Genomic DNA, 25157 nt, shown 5'->3' on the forward strand with positions numbered 1-25157 from the left:
GGTTACATAAGTGGATTTGCAATCAATCTGAACGAAATGAGCAGTTCTGTCATCGTGCTTCAGAAAAAAAGTGAGCCGCGGGTCCTGTGCGAGGAAGGGAGTTTAGCAGCGTCGCCGGCAGCCTACTCGTCATCCACGATGCGAGCCAGTTGGTGTGGGCCGTTGATACGCCTTGGATAAGCCTGAGGAGGAACTCGCCGCTTGCGCCTCTCCGCACTTGGTTGCTGTAGGGTGTCAGTTGATCCCGTGCATGACCCCGTGCATCGACCCTGCGAGGCGCAGCGACAGGCGACATGCCGGCGCCTAGGCGCCTCGGTCACAATTGTGCTAGCCTACCTCGCCTCAGCATTCCGTAAAAGCGCAGGTTACCCTGGCGCCAGCATCTTCCAGCAAACATTCGCTCTACATTCTGAACGCTCTCTCTCAGTGCTTCCTCCCTCCCCTTGCTTTTGTTGTTGTGCGCAGAATAAAGCAGTCCGCTTGGCATATCGGCATTATGTGCGGCGCTTCGCCAGCAAATAGCCTATCCCACAGTTAATTTAATTCCTCGGTGCACGCATGCATAGGAGATTATCATGCCAAAAATGCCGAAAGAACTATGCTGAAAAGTTTTGAGACGAATGGCTTAAAGATCAAGTCCTGAGCAGTTGGCTCCTCTTCTAGACTACACCCAATTGATTGAAGGGTGCCGAATGTAAGTTTTGCCGGTGCCAACTTGGATACGAATACAACGATGTGAAGGCGCACAAAGGCACAAAAAAGCATCAGCATGTTGCTAGCAAACTGGACCCACCGCAAAAGCAGATTGCCTTGCCGAAAAAAAAAACTGAAAGCGATGAAACGAGCACAGCAAAGGGTGGGGCTGCGTTGTTCAAAGCTAATCATTGCAGCATAATGATTGCCAACCATTTAGAAGAATTCATCAAGAAATCATTCCAAAACAGTGCGGCTGCCAGAGGCTACCTAATGAAGATGGCAAAATACGCTGCAGTGCTTAAAAATGTTCTGTACCCGCAATTTAAGGAGGACCTTTCACCTGACATTGACAACAGCACATAAAGCATCATTGTTGACGAATCAACTGACATATTGGTAACAAAGTATTTGTCAATAGTCCTTTACCACAGTGAAGCAATGTCGTCAGTTCTAAAAACATTCCTGTCCCTGTGCGTGCTAGAAACATGCGATGCACGCGGCATTGTTGAGAGCATAAAATGTGCACTGGACGATCACAGCCTGAAATTGGAAAATCTGGTTGGTATCGGCGCAGACAACGCGAGCGTTATCACAGGCGTAAGCAACGCCGTCTATCAACATCTCAAGGCTCACGCTCTCCATCTCGTTTTGATTAGACGCGTCTGCCATTCAGCCCAGCTGGCGACATCAACCGCTTTGGGACAAGCAATCCCAAGAAACTTAGATTACTTGTGAATGAAACTTACTATCGGTTCGCTAGGTCCTCATCACGGCAGCAAGCGTGCAAGAAACTGTTTGGTCTCTTGAACAGCGGAGAAGCGCCTCTGAATATCGTGGATGTTTGCTCGGCTAGATGGCTTTCTATCGCGACAGCAGTCGAACGAGTGCTGGACCAGTGGGAGGAGCTGGAGACGCACTTCCAAACAGGTGGACGGAAAAATGTTATGGCGAGGAAATGCTTCACTCCGCGCCATAGCTCACTCACGCGAACAAAGTTTATTTGCAATTCCTAAAGCCACTACTCCAGGAAATACAAACAGTGAACAAGTTTTTTAAAACGAGAAATGCGTACCAGACAAAGATGCTGGAAGACCTCGTGCCACTTTTGTCTACTCTAATCAAATAAGTTGTGCTTCCAACAATAAATGTCGACGCAATCAAGACCAAAGCAGAAGACTACTTAGACCCAAAACCGCACTTGGGCTGCTTGTTCGCAAAGCGCATGCAAGAAATGAAGGAAGCCGGCTTTAGTCCAGAAGACGAGGACATGTTAAGAAAGCGATGCATAAAGTTCCAGTTTCCCTCATCGAGCGGATACGGCCAAGGCTCCACAACAATGAAGTGTTAAAAAAAACGTAAGGAAGTTGTCAGTAGGGAAAGCCTTGTGTGTACTGACGCCCTCTCTAGTCCCACTGATGGAAGCGGTAGGTGTACTGCCAGGCAAAACAGATGCGGTGGCAAGCAAGTCAAAGTGCATCATGACCGTCACATGGACGAATACTTCAGCCAATCAGAACTTCTGGTGCGAAATAAAAAATTGTAGAGACTCTTCTAGCGAAAACCCATTCAGAGTACCAGATGACTTTGCTATCTCAATGCCGGTCCTACCTTATTCGAGCGCGGAAGTAGAATGATCATTTAGTCAGATGAACTCACTCAAGAGAAAGCTGCGAAACAGCGGCCTAGAGGACCTCAAGACCTGGGAGGACTGGGAGACCCTGCTGCGCCTGGAGGACCCGGCCATGGAGACAATCGCCACCGGCCGGGCTGCCAGTGTTATGGACCTTAGGGACATAAACACTTGAGTGCAGTGGGGTCGTGCGGAGACCCAGAGGCGTGCCCCGACTTCCTCTCCAACAATGAAGTTTTTCTCTCTCTCTCTCTCTCTCGCCAGCTACAGTAAACGCCATTGTGGTGATCAGAGCGGGGCTGAAGAGGCGCGATAAAGGATGTCTTGAGTACCAACTTCCAGACCAAGTTTCCTGACTCATTGGAACTGATACCACTTAGAGTGGACCGAGTGAACCATCAGCTCCAGCAAGTACTACGTGTCAGCCACTTTACCTGCAGGTTGCTGACGAAGATTCCGATGAAGATGCTGATGCATTTGTGTTTTGACGTCACGCAATTTTTCCATGGCTTTGCTTCAACTCTCGCATAGAGCTGCTTTCGGCTAGTCGTGACTAGTCCAAACATATTTACACTCCTCTCATGTTTTTTCTTGTAATCACTCAAGCAGTGTGATTGATGGACTCTGTAACCCTTGTTGCTATCTCCTAATGTTTATGTACAATAGACCTATGCGGTAGGAGCTGCCCTAGATGCTGCCAACGAATGTTGGTATAAAGATAATATGACTGTACGCTTGAAGAAAATGTTGTTTTTTCCTAGCCAAAGTTTCGCGATAAAATATGCCACCTTTTTCTTGACTTCACGCTCATGGCTGGCGATGATGCGCGCCCAAGCAGACGCCGCTTCAAATTCCTCTGCGCATTCTAGTTTCGTTTTTGCTTAGCCCCCTGTTTTGCTCAAAGTTCTGACATTGAATGGCGATATTTTCTTGCGTTTCTACGCCAAAGAAAGACGCACTGCAAGTATTTTTGCATCTAGCACCGCAATGTATATTAGCGGATATTTTGGTGCTTTTAAAAGACATTTAGCGAATTTTTTGCGGATTTTGGAACCCATTTTGGCGTAATGCTCGGAAATAGAGGTGGCAACACTAACATTAGCGCGTACCGCCGGGCGGCACCGGAGTGGTCACTCATTGGCCGAAAGTGCAAAAGCGCAAGTGCGCCTAGATCGGTGGTAACGGCCGTGGCGGAGGGAGACGACACCGAGAGGAAGTAAGGTAATTACCTCCCATCATCCCTCTTTGTTGTCGCCGTCTTGCCGCGCCAGCCGCACGACCAAGCCAGACGGCAAGGGTAGCAGATCAAGCAGCCAGCTATTTTGGGAAAGCCCAATAAACCTATGGGAGGGGGGGTGGCGGGAAAAGCGTCCTCTTCTGTGCAATGTTCTTCTTCGCATTTCCGCTGTGCCACCGTGAGAACGGCCGCGCATGGTATGCGATACCGGGAGCTCGGAGTTCACGGCCGAGACCTCAAAGGAGGCTCAACGGCCTGTTAAGAACCTCCAAAACCTTTACACAATGTCAAGGATGAGCAACGTGCCGGGACTAGCGCTTCAATGGTGTGTCGTCGCCGTCAAGCGGAATCTGATGATCTTTACGATATGTAAGTGCGTCAAATTGGATAACCATGCTTAACAAAGCTTTCGCTCGTCTGTCTAGATTGATCCGGGTTGAAACAAAGCGAATTTACTGGTCGCTTTTGCACCGATCTGTGCTTTCTGCATGCAACTAAGCTAATCAGTCACGCCAGTAATTATGGGAAATATGAAGTGCACTTAGGAGCTGAAAGGTTGCACTGAAGTCGTATCTCAGGAACGTCCGAATCGCGACGCAGAAAGAATGCTGGAGTTTGTCGCTAGTATGCAGATTTAAGCGAAAACGCGCGAACCTCGGTATGCAGTTCAATTGTCTAGGCACTAACTTATACGCATTTTGTAACTGGGGCCTTCGCATTCGGAGTACTGGGGAGTTCGCATTAAATTCGACCATTCGACGTTATATACGTAGAGAGCACTGACAACTGAAGAATTCTTGCAGTTCTCGCTGGTCGAAATGCCATCGTGCCGGCTGCTTCATTGATCTGCAATAAATCCGTCTGCTGTTTTTCCGGCTTGACAGTGAATTATTTCACGCAACCATATACCGAAATTTTCAGGTGAACTACTAATGAACACGACTGAGGGGTTGGTTATACAACGTATATTTCAGCTGTTAGTAGCCAGTTAGAACGAACGATGTTTCTCTCAAGCAGTGCACCGGACTGTCCGTATCCATTGCATGCACCGTAGCCCCGCGTCGTGCGGCTTTGAAGGAAAGCGGCAGAGTCTGGAAATGTTATCTTGTTGCTGACACCGCATACGATGCAAGCAGCAATGGCGACGGTGTTTCGAGATGCATGGCAATATCAACGTCCCCTGCTTTCAATGTTTCCCCGGAAGGCAACCGCAGCGCTTTCTTTAGGTAGGTTAGAGCCGGCTCACACGGAGGCACGCGATTTGTGTCCAGTCTTTTCGCACTCATGAAGCCGGAGAGATACGTGGAGCAGCATAGCGGAACCGGCGTGGCAACATCCAGCGTCTGCACGCCATATTTTTGTCGTCACGAGGAGGCCCGGCTATACGCTAAAAAGATCCGGCACAGGAGACCGATAGTTCAAGCTCTTCGTGATTTCAAAAGGCAAAAGGAAGGTCTAGATAGCGTAAGGAAGTTGCTAATAGTGTAAGCGCTGTTGTACTGTGCCTAAAATAAATTTGGCCACAGTATAAAAATGTCGTTATGAAAGCACGCCCGAAGCCTCTCGTAGTAAGCTGACGCGCTTGAGGTGGAAGGCAACGCAGAAGGAACGGAAAAGTCATTGCGCGTAAGAACACATGACGGCAGCGACACAGTGTGTACACTGTAAATGTGTTTGCAAAATGGTTCCCTTCAGGACACTGCCTCATAGAGCCAGAGACCTGCGCTAACAAGTGTAATCGAGCGTTGCTTCCAGGGACACTTAATTTCGCAGTGGGAAGAGCATCGATGATAGAAATTAACAATTCAGCCTAAAAACAAGAAAACTGAAGCACTTATTGTGTGCTCGTGATAAGGAAACGTTTGCTAGTGTTTTACTCCGCCATATTCGCGCGTGGTCAACACGTATTATCTGAATCCGGATGCGAAATACTTATAATCGGGTTAGTTGGAACTTCATTTCTACTAGAGCTGTGCTGCTAAGATTGACATAGCCACAGTTAAGAAAGACAGACAGGAAAGGTTGGTCTTAACACTTCGTGCTTGTGTTCACCACCTGTGTCCGCGTGTATTTTAGCAGCGAAGCTCTTGCCCAAATCAAATTTATCCAGACTGCCCTTTTCATAGCACGAACGTTGTAGAGCTAGATAATTAGGTAATTACGGTAGTATGCTCTCAATTCTGCACATCTAAGACATGCGCTGGAGATTTCATGTTTTGCGCTTGGAAAGAAACCAGCTGCATGGATTAAGTTTAAATACTAAAACACACTTCCGGGTCTCGAAGCCGCTGCTGTATAATTTCTTATTTTAATAGCTGCAATTGCACCAGTTTTAAGTTTTCGAATAGAATACATGGTCCAGAGTCACGCACGCAATATATATTTTGAGGTTACACACGTACAACACTAAGCGTACGGTTGCGTGATGCGTGCCGTCCTTCGCGCTCTTTCTGCATTGTGTAATACGAACGCCCCTAAGTGCCCGTGTTATTTATTTATTTATTTGTTCCTCACATGTCCACAAAGGAGATTACATGAGGGGTGGGCTTAAAAGGCAAGTAACATGAATACAGATGATTTGCTAAACATGAATACAGATGATGTTAGCTAAAGGAGCGAATTAAGAGCACAAATACGTTCATCGCTGGTACTTTCAGGGACAGATGACGAATGCAGTGTTCGAAAGGTGTGCGCTGAAATTTAAATGCGCGTATTGACCACCTAGCGATCGCAAATGCTTCGGATCCCTCAACTAGTCATGCTTTACAGCCATCAGGGTTGCTTTGGCACGTGAAAATCCATGAGCAGGGCAGGAACGCCAGCCAGCATTAAGACTAAATTATAGGCCATTGGAGAAGAGCGAACACCTTTTTAGCGCCGTCCAGAACGTTTCGACGCTTACGCGCTTAGCGAAACTTGTGAGCCGCAAATCTTTTGATCGCATTGTTTTGCGAATGGATAAACCTTTCAACACAGAATGTATGGATAGCTATGCACTGGTTCTGATTCATGTAGAGTAGCATACTGGGCATCGCCTAGTTAACCTCCCTGCCTTTCTGTTTGTCTTCCTCTCTCTTGCTTGACAAGCGTTTGCTATCTCGTATTTCTAACGCCCGCCGCGGGCACTCAGGGAGGCCAATTAGAAGTCGGTGCTTTGGGCCCCCGCGCATTTCCTCGGATTGCGGCGAGTAGGCGACACCATCGGCAGGCCTTCCGCGTCTTGCGCGGTCGCACTCGCGTGACAGCGCGAGAAAAAACAGACCGAACGGGTTTGCCACGCGGGGAAGAGGGCTCGGCCACCGACGGGTGAAAGTGGCCCTTCCAGCTTTTTTGCCGCGCGCACACGCAAGGCGGCGGGAGAGGAAAAAAGGAGCGTGCCTGACCTTGCCCGCTCAGACGCCTCGTGAGTGCTGCCCCAGATGAATCTACACGTGGTAAGTGCGTCCCTCTCTCCATGGCGCGCGTCGGCCGTGGCACGCTGGCCGAAAACTGCCCTCCGTTTCGCTCCGTTCATCGCGCTCTCAGAGAATTAAGTGCCCTTCACGACGCCGGAAGCCACTGTCTCGCATTAGGTTGCGGCACAAGTTTGGCGCCGAACTCTGATGAATAACGGAAAAGGTGCCAACTGCTCAGTGCCCAAGATAGAGTTTATAGGTAGAGCGTAGGGTTGTATGCCTTGAGAAATCTGAGCGATGTCCGCTGCCCTGGATCACTGACTGCGTCCGCACCTTATTCGCTCACGAGACATATATAACGTCAGGGCATCCTCCCACGAGTACTGCTTGGAATCGTGATATATGGATCTCTTTATCTCCGTACCTGTGCCGATGGTGCGGACTGGAAAACGGCAAGCGTGCCGCTCCTTAGCGGCATGTCGAAGGCGAAGCATTACCCTCAGCAGAAAGGATGTTTTTCGTGAGCTCATGTGCGGTGCATGGGGTGCTTCCCTCGCCGCCTTTTGCTTCAGCATCCGCGCCACGCACGAGATCGGCTGCCGACGAGCGTCGTCTCCTCTATTGGCTGCGTTCACAAACACTGTGCGTGATTCCACCACATCTTTGCTCGTACACACAGGTTTCTCAAATGGCCATTTCCGAGTGATGCAGCTTGGCATTCTTTTGTACTGCATTTGGTGTGGTGTACGTCTTTAATTTGCTTAGTCGATAGAAACACGTGTCCTGTAGCAGGCAAGCACAGTCGTTTATGATAGGACCGGGACTAAAATCTGTTTCTAGAGTAATACTGACATTTGAGCTGGTTTGTACACAGTCTTCGGACAAAAACAATACCGCAAAAGACGACGAAGATCTGCTTCTACGTTTGCGCGAACATCCCGCCGCACAAAAATCAACCCGTTTTGCAGCAGTTCGCTGCAGCCTGCGTAGTCCGGTTTATGCAGCCATAACATCCCAAAGCGATTCGGGCTATGAGGGACGCCGTAGTGAAGGGCTCCAGAAATTTCGACTACTTGCACACTAAACAATTTCTCACCCTTTAGGGTGTAAATCAGCTGTCTTAAGACGAACACCCTTTTCCAATTGTTCGGTGCTAAAAAAGGGTGCAAGCCGCCGCGGTGGCTGAGTGGTTATGGTGCTCGGCTGCTGGCCTTAAAGACGCGGGTTGGGTCCCGGCCGCGGCGGTCGAATTTCGATGGAGGCGAAATTCTAGAGGCCCGTGTGCTGTGCGATGTCAATGCACATTAAATAACCCCTGGTGGTCGAAAGTTCCGCAGCCCTTCACTACGGCGTCTCTCATAGCCTGAGCCGCATTTGGGACGTTAAACCCCCATAAACCAAACCACTGTTGCGATGTGTGAGTGGCGATGAAACTAGGCATCGCAACCGGTGGATAGCGCACATACCGGCAGAAGCCTATCGGCAGAAGACAGTTTCAAGAACAAACGGGCGCACGTGCCAATGGACCTTGCCACGTAGGCCACCGTCATGAAAGTTATAAAGAGCACTGCCAAAGCGCGCGAAAAGCGCTTATAGATCTGATAGCTTCTCTGATTGACCCCCAGGCTGGCCGTCAGTTATATCGAGCAAGGCCGACGGGCGCGCAGGGTGGCGCGGAATCAACGCCAGTCGCCCCCGCCACAGCTTGCTGCGCGAGAATGCGTGGCGCCTGCCACACGCCTATAGCGCGGACAGACGACATACGCAAGGAAAAGAAAGACTGCATTGTGGACCTGTATGCAGAGCAACCTAGTGGTGTGGCCGGATGTTCAGCTTAGGGTTACCGTTCGCTACCTGCTGGCAACGTCGCCTTGCTGACGTGTCAATGCCCAATGAAGCTGCGCAAAAAACTTTGAGCGGTAAATGTCGCGCATCTTAACGTACTAATCGCGCATGCTAACTCGGTCGCCTGGAAAGGACAGACGGCAGGTCTCCTCAGTTGTGTGATTCTGGTGGAGAATCACGCGAGAATCACAAGTGAGCAGTCTTTGAAGGAGCTGCCCCTGAATCGAGGTTCATTCGCTGATTCACGAGCAGGAGTTTTAGAGCCCACCTGAAAAGCACAGTGAATGCTTCCAATGTGACTTTCCGCTCTACAAAGGCGACTCGGTTTGCGTCACAGACGATTCTCTAAATAATTCTAGGTTTCCTGATGCCATATTTTTCGTCTCGTCATGAGATAATCTCCGTTAGAGATTCATCCTGTCCCACAAAAATGCCCCCAAGTGGAACTCAGGAAAGGGTATTAACCTATTTGCGAATTTCCGAATGTATTCTCATTTTGACAACAGCAGTTAACCTGCATGCACACGAGAGGACCTGTAATAAGAGGACCTCTATTATACATCATGTCCTGGTCGTCGCCATTCGCCGAAGAGGACTCTTGTGTTCGTAAGCCATCTGTGATTTAGTTGAGAAGAAAACAGCGCATTCTGGGCGATAGACGCTGTTACCTTGCCTTTCACTTTTGGCGATGATGATGATGTCCTCAGGCTTGTTGGCACATACCCGGAGCGGGGGATTGGCCAGCGCGCATTGCTGATACAAGCGCACTCATGGGAAAGGAATGGAGTAACTGGATAATTCTGTTAACTGGCGGCGAATTTGGATTAAAAATGAAGAACAAAAAACGGAAATGTAAAGCAGTGAATTCTTGGAGAGGCATTTACCTATGCAATTATTCGTGAATAAATTATTCGTGAATAAATTATGAGTAAATTATTCGGGAACGGTGGTTTCAAGGCATATCCCTTGGCGCTTGCCGCGAAGGAGAGGAGAATTGGAATAGATAGAGGTAGCCCCAGTCGAGCGGGAGGGACCTTCAAGTACGTTTGTCACGGATCTCTCCGAAGAACACTCGGACCGAAAGAATGGACTAGGCGACAGGTGTACCCACACAAACGCACATTTAATACATACTACGTGACACACACACACACTAGAACACAAATATAACAAAACTAACACAAAACAAAAAGACTATAGATACACACGACCCGGTAACACTGCTACTAGCGATCTACTGTTAGTGGTCGGCGTTCGTGCTCACGGTTGGTTCGGTGCGGCTGCGGCGTTGTATGGATCCAGTAGCCGGCGTCGAGGCGGCATTCGACGTGCTTGGGCTGGCGTCGCTGGCTGCGTCGTATAAGCTCCCGGTACAAGCGCCCGTGGAGGTGATGTCGGTGTTGGCGTTGGGGGCACCACCCGGATGGGTGGCAACAGCGCTGGAGACACTCCTGGCCGTAGCAGGTGGTAGCGTCCTCCGTTGACACCCCGGAACGGGCTCAGGCACGGCAGGAAGTCCACGATGCGAAGCCGTAGAAAGTGAGCTCACCGGAGCAGTAGCCGGCGTCGCTCTCTTCCAGCCGATGTGTCCCTGACCCGCCGGAGCCTCCGCTTCTCTGCTGTTCCCCCCCCCCCCGTGCCTCGCTCTCACTCGCCATTTTATAGCCTGGTCTTCTTCTTCTTCTCTTCTCCACCAATCATCTCTCTCCACCTCACCGAATGCTTCTCCACCAATCATTCTCTCCGCCTCACCGAATGCTTCTTCTTGATCTTATTTATTCTTCAGTTAATCCACGTTGTCTTCTTCACACCTCTTTCCTTTAAAATTTAATTTAGGCTCCTTAATATTTGTGACAAGGGCCCCCTCTCTCAAGAGTTTTTCCATGAAAAACTGCTCACGTCATCCTCATCTTCAAGCCATCCAGCCAACCGACTAACTTCTGTGGCGATTCTGGACCCAGCACACACCAAACGCACACCACTAACACAGCACACCAAACTGCGTGTTCAGAAGACGAACGCACCACCGCCATTGTCCGTACAGAGCCCTTAATAAAAAAATAAAAAAGATAAAATTTTTATTTATTTTCCAGAAGACAACTGGATGGTCTCTTGGGCTAAAAGCTACACAAAAGCTACACAAAAGTCCGTGTCCCCAACACACTCCCTTGTATGATCACATAATACCAACAACAGCAACAACAACAAGATACACCCCAGATATACCTAGATCTGTTCAGGTAGCTCTATCTGTATACAAGGCTAATTTGTAACATATGACCTTCGTTTTGCCTAGTCCATCCGAAAACGTTTCCCCTTTGATATGGAGTAGAGCTTTGGTTGTATGTCTTCATTCACATTGGTTTCATTAGTACCTCATCCCCTCCTGCATTTTTATTCCCACTGCACGTGGGCATCTCGGCAGTATCACCTGTCTCCTCGGCCACTACCACACATGCTACCTTGGGGGCGTACCGTACGGGACCGCTTTCTTCGTATTTCTTCAACATGTTGACATGGGAAACGTTCTCAGTGTCATCTATCAACAACTCATAATCCATGTCTTTTTTCTTCCGCGTCACAAGGTACGGGCTCTTCCATTGCATCAGTAAATTATATGATCCGTGGGTAGCATGATGAGAACCCTGTCGCCCGGATTCAGAGTTCTGTGAGCGGCTTTCTTGTCATAGTGTCCCATATATAGCGTTCGCGCGCCCTTTCCAGGCCTGGATGTGCCAGCCTGCATCTTTCCTCCAACTTGTCCCGCAACTCAAGAACGCACGTGTATGTTGTCTTGAGATCTGATGCAATCTCCTTATTAGCCCACAGCTCCTTAAGTATTGCAAGTGGACCTCTAACAGTTCTCCCATACAACATCTCGAAAGGCCAGAAACCAAGACTCGTCTGCGGTAGTTCGCGGTAAGCGAAGAAAAGAGCTGGGAGATATCTACCCCAATCAGGTCTCTCCTGGCACATTTTCTTGATCATATTTTCGATGGTGCCGTTGAACGCTCTACAAGCCCATTACACATGGGATGGTAAGGCGTCGTCAGTAACTGCCTTACTGACAAAAGGCGGTTAACCTCCTTCATTACTTCCGATGTAAAGTTCGAGCCCCGGTCACTCAAAACTTCCCTGGGGAACCCATAACGCGAAAGCATTTCCACGAGACCATCCGCCACTTGGATACCGTCAATAGTTCTCAGTGGATTAGAGTAAGGATAACGAGTGGCCACGTCAACCAGAGTAAGCACATATCTATTGCCTTTGGTGGATACTGGAGAGATTGGCCCCACGATGTCAATCGCCACTCGGTGAAAGGGTAGGTCGATGGCTGGCATCTTGCCCTGAGGTACGGGACCAACTCTTCCCTTCGAAGCTGTGCGCTGGCACACGTCACATGGGCGAACAAAGCGCGTTACGTCACTCTGAGCACCCGGCCAAAAGAACTCCTCGGTGATCCTTGACATCGTTTTTTGAACACCCTGGTGTCCGGCCATGATGGCGTCATGCCCTAAGCGTAGCACGGTCCCTCGCATATCTCTCGGTAACACCAGCTGTTGGGAGTCGGCTTCCTGAACTAAATATGCATTCCCTGTGCAAAAGACCATTTACCAATTCATTATTCGAATGACGTACGAATATTATTTTCACTTTTACCCCGACTCTTTCGAAGCAGGCCTTCAAGCTCGGGTCTTCTTTTTGCCTAATTGCAATTTCGCCCGGTGTTACGCTCAGGCACATCGTAACAGGAGTAGAGAGCGGACGCTGCGTTGCTCGGGCTGTCGCTTGAGCTCTTTTCTGCACTGCCGACGAGAAACTGACTGCACCCGTCTGAGCTGTCGCGGGCCTTTCCTCCTTTGTATGCTCTTCAACGTCTAGCATCCTCCAGTCGGGATAGGGGTCTTCGACACTTCTTGCTCCCGTAATGTTTCCCAAGATGAGATCGTAGATGGGTTGGTGTACGCATTTTGCCACTACATGCCCAGTATATTATGGCGTGGACACTAGAATCCTGGCTTCAGGAAGGTACCTTACTGTGCTATCTACAAGAGTGACGGCCGACGCTTCCCCTGTAAGATCCTCGTCCTTCACTAGGGTTCTCCGAACCAAAACTGTGTTGGCTCTGCTGTCTCTAAGCACCAATATAGGACGGTCCCCTAATTGCCCAACCACCACCGGTGTAAGGCCGCCCCTCTTCTCCAGCTGCATACCTTTGCAGAAAGCAGGACGCCGGCACACGCGGAAACCGCTCCCGAGTATAAGCGAGAGCCCCCGAGTACATACGGGGAACGAAAATTGTCGCTTGACGCACGGACCCCCCTCTCCCCTTACGACGTGGGCTATCGCCGGGAAGGCACCCACACCTTCCCGCCGTGCCTCGTGAACAAAAGCGCATTCCCAGGAGGGCCGTGACGGACACCTTTCATGGCGGACAGGCAAGACTCGCCAAGAATGTGGGAAGACAGGGGCGACCCTTAATCTGGTTTCCCGGAGCGACAGACGAACCCCTTCATGCTTATTAGCTGTGTCCCGCCGTCGGTAGCGCGGCAGCATCGTGGGCCCTTTCGCCCCCTCCTCTTGCTGACGGGTGACGCGGACCGATGGTGGGTGGCGGTATGCATGTATGAGGCAAGGATTAGCTCCGAAGGGAGAGCCTGTGGATACTCTCTCTTGAGAGAGAGTGGTGGCGTTTATGTTGTTTATTTAGTTTGTATTGTTAACAAGACTCTGGGTTCGAGGCTAAGCCCAACCCAAGGGGTTGTCCCCATCTCGCATGTTATTTTTGATTGGAGCATTGATGCTTAGGGCGGGCCATGAAAATGACCGCCCTTAGTCCTTTGTTAATCAAGTGCTTAAAAGCGCATGTAAACGGATGCAAGCCAGTCTGAGCTGGGGCTCTATGCTTAGCATGTAATGTGATGCTACTTAGGCTCTAACCTGCCCGGTCGATGAGTAAAGTAGTGCAAAGTTTGTTCTTTTGTAAATTCAGTTCTGCTTTTTCCAGTCTAACTCTCTGTATATGTATGTTGTAAATATATGCTCTGCTGTCATCATCGACAAGCTCGCCTCCTGTTCATCTTCCAAGCCGAACGACACTAGAGGAAGGGTTTGTGAACCATCCTCGCAGAAACGGACGACCTTTTGAAATTCTACTACCGGCATTGCTGCTTTCGACTTGGGTGTTCCACTCACTGCCTCATTTTATAGCGGCGTTTGCTCTCCTTTCAGCTGTGGAACTTCGGGTGGCGTGACAAGTTCTACCCTAGAGTCGACAACGCATGCAGCTCGGTCCTGCGTTATGTATCGGCACTCATCCAGAGTATGACCCCTCCTCTTACAACCTTGACACATAACCTGTGTTTTTTAGGCAGCGCTACTAGTCCGACAGTCAACTTCACGGTGTCCCACCTTGCCGCAGAGAAAACAGCTTACTGGCGCCTTAGATGCACCGCCATATGCTCTTGGTTTTGCCGCGTCTGCCTCTAGGATCTTTTGGGTTTCCTCCTTTGCCTTACTGAAATTTCTTAGCCCTTGAGCTTCGAGGAATTGGTCAGCAGTGTGGGCGAACTCTTCTAATGAACACAACTTTCTTTCTTTCAGGAATAGCGCTAGCTTTGAGTTGAAACATGCTAAAAATTGTTCTTTGACTAAGTATATGTAGGTTAAAGAATGTCCCTGTTGTCAGCCTACGCCAGCTAGCTGCTTCTTGTTGTGTTAGGCGCTTATGTGGCGGGGAGTATCTAATTCTCCTGCCTTATTGATAGTTTAGGTATTCTGAAAATCCGATCTCCACGGTGAAGTGCTGTCCCAGGGCGTATGGCCGCTCGGCTCGGTACGTGATCTCCCGAGCCAAGCTGTCTGCCCTTTCGTTTCCTTCTATCCCCGTGTGTGCCGGAATCCAGATTAATTTGTGGGTTGCTGTTTTTCTGAGGTGTACTGCTTCGCGGAGGATAGCTAAGACAGCCCTGCAGATTTTACCTTTCGTATAGTTTCTTCATGTCTCTTATGAGTCCGTTAGGATGACCAATGATTCGTCTTTTCGATAGCCCTCAGCCGCTGCCAGCGCAACAGCGACCTCCTCCGCTTCCGCTATCCTTACGCTACGTGTAGTTGCGCAGGTGATGAGATTGCCTGCGTTATCAACTGCCACCGAAGCTGTCTTGTAGAAGCTTTCGCGTCTATTTCATGGATACATGGTTGCATCCGTGAAGGCTGTGTTTTCTTATTTTTCTAAGTACCTCTCCACATAATCTGCCCACGCCTGTCTCCTGGCCGCGTGGAGATTTGGGTATATGCTTTTCGGAATGGGATTGACCTGCAGGGTTTTACGGATCTCGTTGGGCATATCGGCGGATCGATCGAGATGCCCCCTTGGGTCGCGACCCAACCTTCTCAGGAGCGCTTTTCCTGCAGCCGTGTTTCAGAGTCGTTGCAGCTGTGCTTCGTGCTGTGCTTCTCCCAGCTCTACAAAGGTGTTGCTGATTCCTAGCTGTAGCAGCTTGGAATCAGATGTATCCTACACAGCATAGGAACACATGCCCGTGGTGCGGGGCAACCCCCACGCTTTACCATATAACCTGGGAGTGTAAGCAAAACTACACGTTGCACCAACACAAACCCCGAGTGCGGAGGAGTGGGAGAGCCGGCTCACCAGCTGCGAGCTCGCCGCCCAAAGGGCAATGGTGCAGCACGCAAGCGATGCAGCGCGACTCAGTGGAGCCCTGGACTAGGGGCCCAACCCTGCTTTGAAGGTCAAGAGTCTGCAGCGATGAAGACGAGGACCGAACGCTAAACCCTTAATGGACCAAATAAAGTTTCTCTCTCTCTGTGACTAGCTTGTCACGCAACCCTTCAAAACTCTTTTCTGTGTTTGACATGTCAAGCCACCAATCAAAATAGTTGGTTAGAGTGCAGGAAAACTGCTTAGCGGATTTCGAATCCTCAGGTTTCGCGGCTCGAAATCTCTCACGAAGACCCTCTGCCGCAAGCCTGAATCTTTGCAGGAGCGCCTTTTTGACTTTCTCGTAGTCCATGGAATCAGAAGCAGGCATCCTTCCAAACACATTCAGTGCCTCTCCGACTAAACACATGCTCAATGCCGTGGCCCATTCACTGCGCTCCCAGCCTTGCCCCAAAGCTATCCGCTCGAATAGTTGCAGATATGGGTCTAGATCATCTGTTTTGTAATCGAATCGAAAGGCGCCATCAGCTTCGTTGGACAAACTCTGGCTGGTCTAGGAGATTTTGTACCCGCTAAGGAACGCTGATCATTGTCCGTGATCTCATATCCTCCCGCGACATGCGCCAGTTTCCACAAAATAAACTCCTCGTCCCGTTCTATCCTTCTTTTCTCCTGTTCTTCTGCCTCGCGAGCTCTTTTCTCTTCTCGCTCTTCTGCCTCGCGAGCTCTTTTCGCCTCGCGCTCTTCTGCTTCAGGAGCGTCTGCGCATGCTTGCGCCCTTGCCTCTCTCTGCCTATCTGCCTCCTCTTTCTCCCTCTTTCCCTCCTCGTCATAGAGACGCATCGCCTCTTACTTGCTTACCCCTAGCTTAAGCGCCAGTTCTAACGTTTTTGCCAAATCCATACTTTCTTCCGTCGAGAGATCTGAAAGATTCGAGACAAAGGAACAAGAAAAAAGGAAATGAATTCTGGCACTGGTTCGCCACTTATCTGTTGGTTGGTTGTGAAACTTTATTTCCAGCGGATATAGAGGAGCGACACGAAGTCGCCCCCCGCTTAAACGGCGGCCGCTATCCCTTGGGCAGCGGCGGCGTCTTCAGCCAGCTGGAGGAGCTTGATCTGTATCCCCGGGTCGGGGCTGAGCAATAGAGCCTCCCAATGAGCAGAGTCGGTAATGAAGTGACTCGCGGGTAGGGACTGCGGGCAGTTCCAGATCATATGATTTAGATCGGCTTTCGCATCACAATTTTTGCATTTGTTTGAGTAGAGTCCTTCCGAATAGAAGCTACACAATTGGGGATTTGGATAGGTGTTAGTTTGAAGTTGACGCCAGGCTTTGGCCTGTTGCATGGAGAGCGTTTTATCTGCTGGGGGGAATCTGCGTCTTGCAAGCCTGTAGTGCTGCAGGATTTCTCTGTAAGAAAACAACCTGTCCTTGCTAGAGTATAGGGCGGGTGGGCTGCACGACCCAGCTCGGCGGGACAGTTCTCGAGCTAGGTTATGAGCCGCCTCATTACCAGCAAGGGAAGCATGAGCAGGCGTCCAGATTAGGCGAATGCGCCGCGTGGGCTGATAATTTAGCTTAGGGTGTTATGAAGACCGATACCTAACACTTTCTCAGTCGCTGTGTGCATGGGCAGCCCAACTGCCTGTTTGACGCATTTTCTGATTATGGCCTCCACTTTTTCTTTTTCAGCTGACTTGAGATGTAGGTAAGGGCATACGTAAGCTATGCGGCTTATCACAAAGGCTTGTACTAAACGGAGAGTATTGCTTTCCTTCAAGCCCGAGTGGCGGTTACTAATGCGGCGAATGAGTCGCATAATTTGCTGCGAGGTTCCCTGAAATTTCCGAATTACGTCACCATTGAAGCCGTGTTCTGGTAGAATTAGACCCAAGATTTTAATTTTGGGCACTCGAGGAATGGGGACTCCGCGAATACTGAGTTCGATGGCCGGTGGGGTTTGCGCAAGGGATCTGATGTTGCGGAATATGAGAAATTCAGATTTGGCTGGAGAGCACCGCAGCCCCCTAGGGTCTACATAGTTCCCCACGATATCTATTGCATGCTGTAGTCTCTCCTCGATTTCGGCATTATTGCCCTCGGCGGTCCACAAGGTGATATCGTCAGCATAGAGGCTGTGGTGGAGTTGCGGAACCTGCGCTAATTGGTGTGGAAGTTTCAACATTGCAACGTTGAAGAGAAATGGTGATAGGACCGATCCCTGCGGGGTGCCCTTGTTGCCGAGGGGGAAGTCATGCGAGTGGAGACCTCCTACTTGAAAATGCGCCTTTCTACCTGAGAGAAAGTTGCGGATATAGTTGAAGGTGCGGGCTCCCACCCCGAGTTCATGAAGGTTCTCCAAGATCGCATCATGTCCGACATTGTCAAAGACCTTTTCCAGGTCAAGTCCAAGAATTATTCTGGTGTCCCGCGTTTTTGCTTCAATAATCTGATGTTTGAGCTGAAGCATTACATGCTGCGTAGAAAGTTTTGGTTGAAATCCAATCATGTCTGGAGGGTACAGCTCGTTCTCCTCCATAAACCGGTTGAGGCGGATATGAATTATGTGCTCCATGAGCTTACCTAATCAAGTCGTGAGCGAAATCGGCCTGAGGTTCTCAAGGCTCAGTGCCTTCCCTGGCTTTGGGATGAGAATAATCTCTGCCGTTTTCCATATTTGTGGGATGGAGCCCTCCGACCAGCATTTCTGCATATACTCAGTGATTGTAGCGACACTTCATCCAGGTTGCGGAGGATCTTGTTGGATACTGCATCTGGGCCAGTGGCGGATTTGCAGTTTAGCCTGGCAATCTCTGCCCTAACCTCATCCACAGTAATGGGGGAGTCGAGCTGCGTGTTTTCCGGACCAGCATAACCTGGGAAGGCTTGGATAGGAGCATTGCCAATATATCTATCTTTAAGTTCAAGGAAAAGGTCCTCTGGTGGGCCTGCATACTGATGCACAAGCTTCTGCAGGTTCTGCCTCTGGGTGGTTCTGCTACCTGTAGGGTCAAGTAGATGACGGAGCAAGTGCCAAGTCTTAGAGACTCCCATATTGCGATCCATTTGGTTGCATATGTCATCCCAGTTTTGTTGAGTAAGTTTAGCTGCATGATCCCCGATCTCCTTGTTTAGCCCAGCTATTCTTCTGCGCAGATTGCGGTTCCACCGCTGTCGTTTGAGTCGGTTCTGGAGTCCTCTCTTTGCCTCCCATAGGTGAAGAAGCCGGCTGTCCGCAATCTCCAGGTGGTCAGTCTGGTCTAACGTATGGGTGACTGCTTTAGCATCTTGACAAAGATCCTGTGCCCAGATATCTATGTCTAGTATTTCGGGGGTATCAGCTTCTCGGGCGGCTCTTTTAGCGCGGAACGTGTCCCAATCGACAAGGGTGGGGGCTCGAGCGCTGCGACGTTTGGGGCCTGTTGAGTTCACTATTTCCAATATGTAGTGATCGCTGCCGAAATTTTGTTGAGTGTTTATCCATGTTGGAGTGCCCGAATTTTTAGCAAAAGTCAGATCGGGAGACGTATCCCTGGAAACACTGTTACCGCAGCGGGTGGGGACTAGTGGATCTGTAAGAAGAGTCAACTCACACTGTTGTGCGGTGAGCCACAGTTTTCTACCTTTAATGTCCTCCTGTTCGTAACCCCAAGCCGGGTGTTGGGCATTAAAGTCTCCCGTGAAAATGTCGGGGTGATTGCCTGCGAGCTTCAGGGTCGCCTGAAAAAGCGGACCGAAGCTTGCTTTCCGTAACTTTGGGCTGCTATAGATATTCAGCACAAACAGACTGTGGTCGTGTTTCCTAGGCGGAATTAATTCGACTAGCACGTGTGTGACATTTGTGACTGGGGTATCGTGCTGTACTACCGTAATCTTTCGTTTGAAAAGAGTCGTGACTCCAAGCGTTCCACCCCCCGATGAAAAGGATTGATACCCAGCTAGCTTGCTATTAGTTTGTGTCTCTTGTAGTGCGATTAAGTCCCGTTCGTCCCTATTGTTGAGGAATTGTTGGAGTACAGCTCGTTTGCGGCTAAATCCTCGGCAGTTCCACTGCCAGATGGTGTAATTGGGTTGTGGCGCCATATTGTTGCTAGTCGGATAAAGCATCAGAAGAAGCGGGTTTGTGAATTTTGTGAGGAAGGAGCCTGCTCTCTGCTTCCTGCTGCCAGCTGCCTAAGTTAATTAATTCCTGCCGGTGTCTGCATAATTCTTCCATGATGGAAGTCATTGTAATCTGCACTTGAATGAGGGTGCTGTTAGTCTGCGTTTGCGCTTCTTCAATTTTGTGAATGGTGTCGGCTAGTGTTTGGCCTTCGGACAGGGAATCGCCTGCTTTTCGCTTAGGCGGGGGCGCCCGCGTTGATTCAGCATGCATGTCCGCTCTGGCGGAGTTAGAGGGGGTAGGGTTATTTGCGGCATCGGTCGTAGGCGGTGACCCAGCCTGCATTTGTTGCTGTTTTAGAGTGGCATTTTCTTTCTTTAGGTCCTCGACCTCTCGAAGTAATTTCCCTACCAGCATTTTCAGGTCTGCTAGCTAGGGGTTGGAGTTAGATTTCTGGGAGGCTTTATCTGCCCAGCCTACCTTTTGCGTGCCGACGGCGTCCTGGTTCAAACCGGGGTTCCGTGGCTGGTGTGAAGGAGTCCTGGATTTGGAGGCGGACCGGCCTCTCGGTTCCAGTCGTGGAAAGGAGCTGGATCGATGTCTATAATTTGTTCGTCCCCTGCTTTTGGAGCGGCTGCGTCGCTCTTTAGACTGCGGCGACTCTTGGCTATGCTGGGTCAGATGTTGGCGTTCCTGTTCCCAGCGGCGTTTGCTGACAGTGTATGGAGTGCGGTAGATTTCGCGGCATTTGTTGCTGCCCAGTTCATGGCCCTTACCGCACAAGGCACACTCAGGCTCGCAGCTATGTGTCTCAGGAGGATTGGCCACGCCGCATCCGCGGCAGCGAGCGTTTTTCGGGTCCGGGCAAACGTCTCTGCGATGTCCGAGTTGTCCGCACAAAGAACACACTTCGTATTTTTTTTTTGTAGAGGCAGCAGCGAATCATGCCACCACCGAAGCTGATCCAACGGGGAGCTCGCTCACCGTTGAAGAGAATGAGGACCGTCTGCGACTGCGCACCCATGCGGCGGACTCCACGTATTGGAGGATTCCTTGGATGCTGAAGGTTCGCAAGGATGTGAGCGTCCGATAAATGTTTCGGAACGCCTTGGATCACTACTTTACCACTGCCATCTGGCGTGGCGACATACGAGGTGATGGCGATCTTGTTCCCGCCGTAGATGAGCTCCTTGATGTTTAAGTAGCGTTCCACTCGTACCGCGGAATGGGTGGCCACCAGTATGGTGTGTTGCTTGAAGTTGAGTAGCATGCAGTCTTCAGATGATTCTGCCAAGGTGAGGCCCGCGGCGTCCCGGATGAGTTGAAAGATGCCGAGTTGGCCACAGCTCTCGAGTATACGGAGGCCGTCCGATGGCCGGAATATCACCTTGGTTAGGCCCTTGGGTAGGCGAGGTAGGTTCGACGCCACCGATTGTCGAGCAAGTTGTCGGCCAAGCTTTTTCGCAGAGGAGTCGGCAGAGTGCTGCATGCTGCCCTGTCCCTGGGCGCGATCGGTTCCATTGTGTGCCGCAGGGTTATTCCTTTGGCGTTCGTGACCGGAGCGTTTCGATTCACCGATGGTGAACCAACCATATTGGTGCGAAACGTCTTCGGGGATAATGTCAGTCCCCTCCACGGTGACTTCCATGTCCAATGTTGGAGGAAGATCCCACTCAGATAATGCGGCACAGCCCCGTCAGAGCGGGGTCGCTAGGCCTGGCGTGGGCCTAGCGGGCCGTGCGTACCGGCGAGAGCCGAAACGCAGAAAAGTCCGCAGAAACAGGCAAAAAGGGACTTGCCGATGCGTCCGACGGCGTTATCCGAGCTTCGAAGACGAAATCCAGGCAAGAGCGGTGTTGACCGTCGCTGAATTCAGCGGTGGGCATGGGTGAAGCGAGAAGCGTTCGCGCGAGCGTCCGATCCACGCCACGTCCGAGCCGGTTCCAACCACTTATCTTATGGAGCCAGTTATCTGTGTCACGGATCTCTCCGGAGAACACTCGGACCGAAAGAAAGGATTAGGCGACGGGTGTAACCACACAAACGCACATTTAATACACCCTACGTGACACACACACTAGAACACAAAACTAACAAAACTAACACAACACACAAAGACTATAAATACACACGACCCGGGCACACTGCTACCAGCGGGCACACTGCTACCGGAGGTACGTCACACTTGCGGTATTACAGGACGTGCTACGTCGACCGCTATGGACGAGGGTGGCGCTGGTGAACACTCTCAAGGTTGTCTTACACGCAAAAACATAAATACCCACGAAAGCAGCAGATTGGACAGCCGTCGCCGTAGCTTAGTTGGTAAGAGCACCGGACGCGATATTCGGAGGTCGTGGGTTCGGATCCCACCGGCGGCATGGTTGTTTTTTCTGCTGGTTTATAAGTAATTTTCTTTAAACAAATTGATTGGCATTAGAATTAAAAAAAAGAGAAAACATTCCCCTATGCACCTGGGTTTCGGTGACTGTTGGCTTCCTTAATATGTTTGTCAAACGAGTCCCTCATTTCATTTGCCTTGTCTGCTAATAGCTTAACGGGGGTCTCGGTTCTGGCAGTCTTGATGCCATTGGTAGTATAAGAGGGCTCTCGCACAGTTACCGCCCTCGCCGTTATATCACGTTCTACGTTACACTTGCGGTATTACAGGACGTGCTACGTCCACCGCCATGGACGAGGGTGGCGCTGGTGAAGACTCTCAAGGTTCACTTACACGCAAAAACATAATTGCCCACGAAAGCAGCAGATTGGACAGCCGTCGCCGTAGCTGAGTTGGTAAGAGCACCGGACGCGATATTCGGAGGTCGTGGGTTCGGATCCCACCGGCGGCATGGTTGTTTTTTCTGCTGGTTTATAAGTAATTTTCTTTAAACAAATTGATTGGCATTAGAGTTAAAAAAAGAGAGAAAACATTCCCCTATGCACCTTGGTTTCGGTGACTGTTGGCTTCCTTAATATATTTGTCAAACGAGTCCCTCGTTTCATTTGCCTTGTCTGCTAATGTATATATATATATATATATATATATATATATATATATATATATATATATATATATATATATATATATATATATTGCCACCTAGTGTTGCCAGGTGGCACAAGCTGTCCGCGAAGACGATGAGGTTGCGATCGTGCTATCGCGGATCGGCCGCCATTACCGTCTCCTCTTGCCGACTCCAGCTGTTGAAGCGTCTCTCCGTGAGAACTCCGTGACAATTTGGTGGAGGTGCGGGGTAAAAGCTGCTTCTGAGCGACTTGACGGACCCTGATTTCTGTATACACACACTGTTCTATAATACACTCCCCCGGGAGGTCTTCTGCGGTACCTACGACCATTATAGGCACACTTTTCCTTCCGTCGCCGAGTGTTTGCTGGTGGGGCACAGTGTGAACCGATGCAAAGTCTCTCTGTCCCGATACATTTGCTGGAGGCGACTACTCGCGCGATCAGGCGCTTGACTCAAAGCACAGTCGCTCGCACACAGCAAAAACGGGCGATCCTCTGTGCGAACTCCCGCCCCAGTAGGCTGAGGCGCAAGATGGCGGCCGCTTGGATTTCCTATGTCGCACCACTCAGATTGAAACCTCACAACGTGCTCAGCCTCGCAAGGCAGTCCCTGCTTGCTCTTTCTTTTGTACTGACGTGACTGTCTCTGCGCAGCTGTTTAATATGATAAGTTTTCATTTCGGCTCATTATAAGTCCTGTTTACAATGGCCTATAGACAACCTGCAATGGCCAGGCGGAGCACACAACACATAAAAGCTGCATCTCTCAGCCGCTCTTGCAATGCCCTAAGAAAATTATGCCCGCACCAGATTGACCAAAGTTTTTTCATGCAAATTCATCGACTAATGTCGAGCGGCTATCCACCCCATCTTCTTTGTGCCGTGGCTGAGGGCACCCTCGGAAAGCAAAAGGACCAACACGATAAGGTGGTTGAAGAAAAAGAGGGAAAAAGAAGTGGCAGCCTTGCATACATCCCCTCATTGCTTCACCATCTGATGGAAATTGCTACGAATTGCCCCTAACGCAACACCGGATCATTACGTATGACGACGCTCGCCCTATCCGCCAGCAGCCTTATCGTGTTTCCGCCAAAGAACGGGAAGTAATCCAAAAGCAAGTTCAGGAGATGATTGACGACGGTGTAGTTCAACCTTCCCAAAGCCCGTGGTCTTCGCCTGTTGTCCTTGTTAAAAAAAAGGATGGAACACTTCGATTCTGCGTGGACTACCGTAAATTAAACAATGTGACTAAAAGGACGTCTACCCGTTGCCCCGCATTGATGACTCCCTGGACAGATTACGGCGTGCTAAGTACTTTTCATCCATTCATCGACTAATGTCGAGCGGCTATCCACCCCATCTTCTTTGTGCCGTGGCTGAGGGCACCCTCGGAAAGCAAAAGGACCAACACGATAAGGTGGTTGAAGAAAAAGAGGGAAAAAGAAGTGGCAGCCTTGCATACATCCCCTCATTGCTTCACCATCTGATGGAAATTGCTAGGAATTGCCCCTAACGCAACACCGGATCATTACGTATGACGACGCTCGCCCTATCCGCCAGCAGCCTTATCGTGTTTCCGCCAAAGAACGGGAAGTAATCCAAAAGCAAGTTCAGGAGATGATTGACGACGGTGTAGTTCAACCTTCCCAAAGCCCGTGGTCTTCGCCTGTTGTCCTTGTTAAAAAAAAGGATGGAACACTTCGATTCTGCGTGGACTACCGTAAATTAAACAATGTGACTAAAAAGGACGTCTACCCGTTGCCCCGCATTGATGACTCCCTGGACAGATTACGGCGTGCTAAGTACTTTTCATCCATTGACCTGAAGAGCGGTTATTGGCAAATTGAAGTGGACGAACGGGACCGCGAAAAAACTACCTTCGTTACACCAGATGGCCTCTATGAATTCAAAGTGCTGCCTTTTGGCTTGTGCTCTGCGCCAGCGACGTTTCAACGGATGATGGACACTGTCCTCACCGGCCTCAAGTGGCAAAGTTGTCTTGTATACCTGGACGACGTTGTCGTTTTTTCAGAAACTTTTGAACAGCATCTCGTGCGCCTGCGAACTGTCCTCAGAGCCCTCCATTCCGCTGACCTTACGCTGAAGCCCCAGAAGTGCCACTTCGGTTACACAGAGCTCAGGTTCCTCGGTCACGTTGTGAGCGCCGACGGAGTTCGACCCGACCCCGACAAGACAGCCGCCGTCGCCAATTTTCCTACTCCGACTGACAAGAAAACTGTCCAGCGTTTTCTGGGTCTCTGTGCATATTACCGACGGTTTATTGCGGACTTCGCAAAGATTGCAGAGCCGTTGACGCGCCTCACCAGGAGCAACACCTCCTTCGTTTGGACAATAGACCAAGAGACGGCTTTCTCTTCGCTCCGCCAACGCCTTCAGACATCTCCCGTTCTTGCACACTTCGACGAAGAGGCCGACACCGAGATCCACACCGACGCCAGCCATATCGGTCTTGGAGCTGTCCTTGTCCAACACCAAGAGGGCATTGAGAGAGTTATAGCCTATGCTAGCCGTA

The 25157-nt window shown here is 50.2% G+C and overlaps 1 protein-coding gene across 3 annotated transcripts in view; it reads left to right on the top strand.

The window, feature by feature from the left end:
- The window catches only part of LOC144122098 (sodium/mannose cotransporter SLC5A10-like), a 177120-nt gene that overhangs the window by 35093 nt on the left and 116870 nt on the right, over positions 1–25157 (top strand). For 2 of the 3 annotated variants that reach the window (XM_077655621.1, XM_077655624.1), the window contains exon 1: positions 6895–6997. The exons of the other annotated variant lie outside the window; for it this stretch is intronic. In XM_077655621.1, the coding sequence (XP_077511747.1) occupies positions 6983–6997 (15 nt within the window). In that variant the 5' untranslated portion in view covers positions 6895–6982. Of the gene's footprint in view, positions 1–6894; positions 6998–25157 lie in introns of those variants that run through there. 3 annotated transcript variants of the gene reach the window in all.

The sequence above is a fragment of the Amblyomma americanum genome, chromosome 2, assembly GCF_052857255.1.
Source record: "Amblyomma americanum isolate KBUSLIRL-KWMA chromosome 2, ASM5285725v1, whole genome shotgun sequence".
NCBI classification, from domain to species: domain Eukaryota; kingdom Metazoa; phylum Arthropoda; class Arachnida; order Ixodida; family Ixodidae; genus Amblyomma; species Amblyomma americanum.